Genomic DNA, 2,862 nt, shown 5'->3' with positions numbered 1-2,862 from the left:
TCTAAGGCAATAGGAATTGGGGTTGATCCTGCTACTCACATCCATACAGGGGGAGTAGGAAATATGTCTCATGTAGCACCCTCATCTCTTGTAAAGGAAGTAGGAATTGTACCATATGTAGCACCCTCACCTCTAATAGAGGAAGTAGGTACTATGGCATTAGTTGCACCCTCACCTTTGCATGAGGCAGTAGATAAGTATATGCACATACAGTCTGAGGATAAAGTTGATATTGGTGATGAAGCAGATGATGAACATAGTGAAGACCTGAAGGAAGATGACACTTGCAATCATCTCCTTACTGCCTTTAATGTTCATCCTGATTTAGCTAAAGTCAATGATGCTCAAGGACTCTCTCCCAGAAATAAGCCACCACATTACCTCACCAGAAGCAAAGCAACCATCTCTACCCTTCCACCAAAGCACAACCTCCCTAAACATTTTTAATGATTAGTACAATCACATGGAATATAAGAGGTATAAGAACCTCTGGAACCATTAAAAGACTTAAAACTCTCAAACATCTTCACAAACTATCCTTCATTTCAGTCCTAGAGCCTTTTCTTGACAACACTCATATCAATTACTACAGAATTCAATTGTCCATGCATCAAGCAACATCAAACATCAACAACAAAATCTTGATCTTTTGGGATCAAGACTATACAGGCTCAGTCATTGACCAAGATGAGCAGCAAATGACTGTTGAGCTACAACATGTAGAAGCAACTGAAGTTTTCCAATTAACTGTTATCTATGCCAAGTGCAAAACAAACCTCAGAAGACCACTGTGGGAGGTATTAAGGCAGAAATTCTTGACATATACCATCCCATGGTGCGTGATTGGAGATTTCAATGTTATTGCATCCATTAAAGAAAATATAGGGGGTCTACCATACCAACTAAGTAAGAGCATGGACTTCCTCAATATGATAGAAGATTGTGGACTTGTAGACCTGGGGTTCTATGGCCCTAGATATACTTGGTCTAATGGAAGAGCTCCAGGATCAATAATTTGGAAGAGATTGGACAAAGGCATGGTAAATGACAATTGGCTAATCTCATTCCCAGCTACCACCATTTCACACTTAGCCTCCACTAGGTCTGATGAAAATCCCCTTATAATGGAGATGAATGTCAGACAGGATACTAGCAAAAAGTACTTCAAGTTTCTCAACTGTTTGGTGGAAAATGAAGGCTTCATCCTTTTGGTTCAAGAAATTTGGAATCAGGAAGTCAGAGGTAATGCTATGTGGATCTTCTATCAAAAACTTAAAGCAGTCTCTAATGCTTTAAGTAAATGGTCGAGGCAGGAATATGAGGATATCTTCCAGAAGGCCAAGGAATATGAAAAAAAGTGAAGTAGGCAGAAATGACTTGGGCTCAAACAAATGATATTGATGACAAAATGAACTTTCATGAGGTAACAACTCAATACAAAAAATACAGGAAGCTAGAAGAAGCTATTCTGAAGTAAAAAATAAAGCTTCACTGGTTCAAAGATGGTGATACAAATTCAAGATACTTCCATAGTTTAATGAGAGGAAGAAGATGAAAGTTGTTTATTCATAAAATCAAAGACATTGAAGGTAAATAGGTGCAAGGTGATGAAGCTATAGGGAAAGTTGTTTGTGACTACTTTCAGGACCTATTTATAGAAATTGGTGGCACCATTAGAGAAGACCTGCTATCCTGCATCCTATCATTCATTACAGATGAAGAAAATGATCTCCTCACCAAAGATCCAACTATTGAAGAACTCAAGGAAGTGGTATTCTCAATGTGTCCAATAAGTGCAGCAGGTCATGATGGCATGAATGGAAAGTTTTTTCAATCCTGTTAGGATATCATCAAGGTTGATTTACTACAGGTTGTCCTAGCCTTCTTTGGTGGTTCAGAAATGCCTAAGTACATGACTAGTGTCTGCCTAGTTCTAATACCAAAGGTTGAATTTCTCAACTACTTCACTGAATACAGACCTATCAGCCTCAGCAATTTTGTCAACAAAATCATCTCAAAGGTTATCTATTCCAGACTTAGCCCAATCCTTCCTAGAATCATTTCACCCAATAAGTCTGGTTTTGTTAAGGGTAGGAGTATTTCTGAAAACATAATGTTTGCACAAGAAATTGTGCAAGGCATCAAAAAACCAAACAAAGGGTCAAATATTGTTATCAAGCTGGACAATGGCAAAAGCTTATGATAGGGTATCCTGGAGCTATACATGTATTATGCTGAGAAGAATGGGATTCAATGAAAGAATAATTGACATGATATGAAGAACCATGGCAAAAAATTGGCACTCATGATCATCAATTGCACTGGATATGGGTTTTTCCACTCTACTAGAGGTTTGAAACATGAAGATCTACTGGCCCCATCCTTGTTCATGATAGGAGCAAAACTTCTTTCTAGGATGCTCAACGACCTCACCCATGATCAATTCTTTAATGGATTCTACATGGAGAGGAGGGGTCCACAAATCAACCGCCTAAGCTTTGTAGATGCCATCTTAATCTTCATATCAGGAGGTAGAGCATCATTACAGAAGATTATGGAGATTCTCAATAATTATGAGCACACATCTAGGCAGCAAATCAACAGACAAAGCCACTATGATTAAACATGTGCTCCAATCTATACCTACACATTTGTTGTGAGCCTTAACCCCCCAAACTATACTCAGGCAAGTTGAGAAGTTAACAACTAACTTTTTTTGGGGAATGGAGAAAGACAAAAACAAATACCATTGGCTTCTTGAAAGAAATTGACATTTCCAACTGAAAAGGGAGGTGTTGGCCTAAAGATCAATGGAAGATATCTGCCAAACCATGGAATTCAAGAAATAGTGGCTCTTCAGAA

The 2,862-nt window shown here is 38.4% G+C and overlaps 1 protein-coding gene across 1 annotated transcript; it reads left to right on the top strand.

Moving 5' to 3' along the window:
* The first annotated feature begins 605 nt into the window (after positions 1 to 605).
* LOC104240851 (uncharacterized) lies at positions 606 to 1,361 on the top strand. Its single transcript, XM_009795744.1, has one exon. The coding sequence runs from the start codon at positions 606 to 608 to the stop codon at positions 1,359 to 1,361; it is 756 nt and encodes a 251-aa protein (XP_009794046.1).
* Positions 1,362 to 2,862: the final 1,501 nt, after the last annotated feature.

The sequence above is a fragment of the Nicotiana sylvestris genome, chromosome 7 (assembly GCF_000393655.2).
Source record: "Nicotiana sylvestris chromosome 7, ASM39365v2, whole genome shotgun sequence".
NCBI lineage: Eukaryota > Viridiplantae > Streptophyta > Magnoliopsida > Solanales > Solanaceae > Nicotiana > Nicotiana sylvestris.
This window is presented reverse-complemented; position numbering and strand designations above follow the sequence as displayed.

Coding starts and splice junctions, on each gene's coding strand:
- LOC104240851 (XM_009795744.1), top strand. CDS start 606: ATGCATCAAGCAACATCAAACATCAACAACAAAATCTTGATCTTTTGG.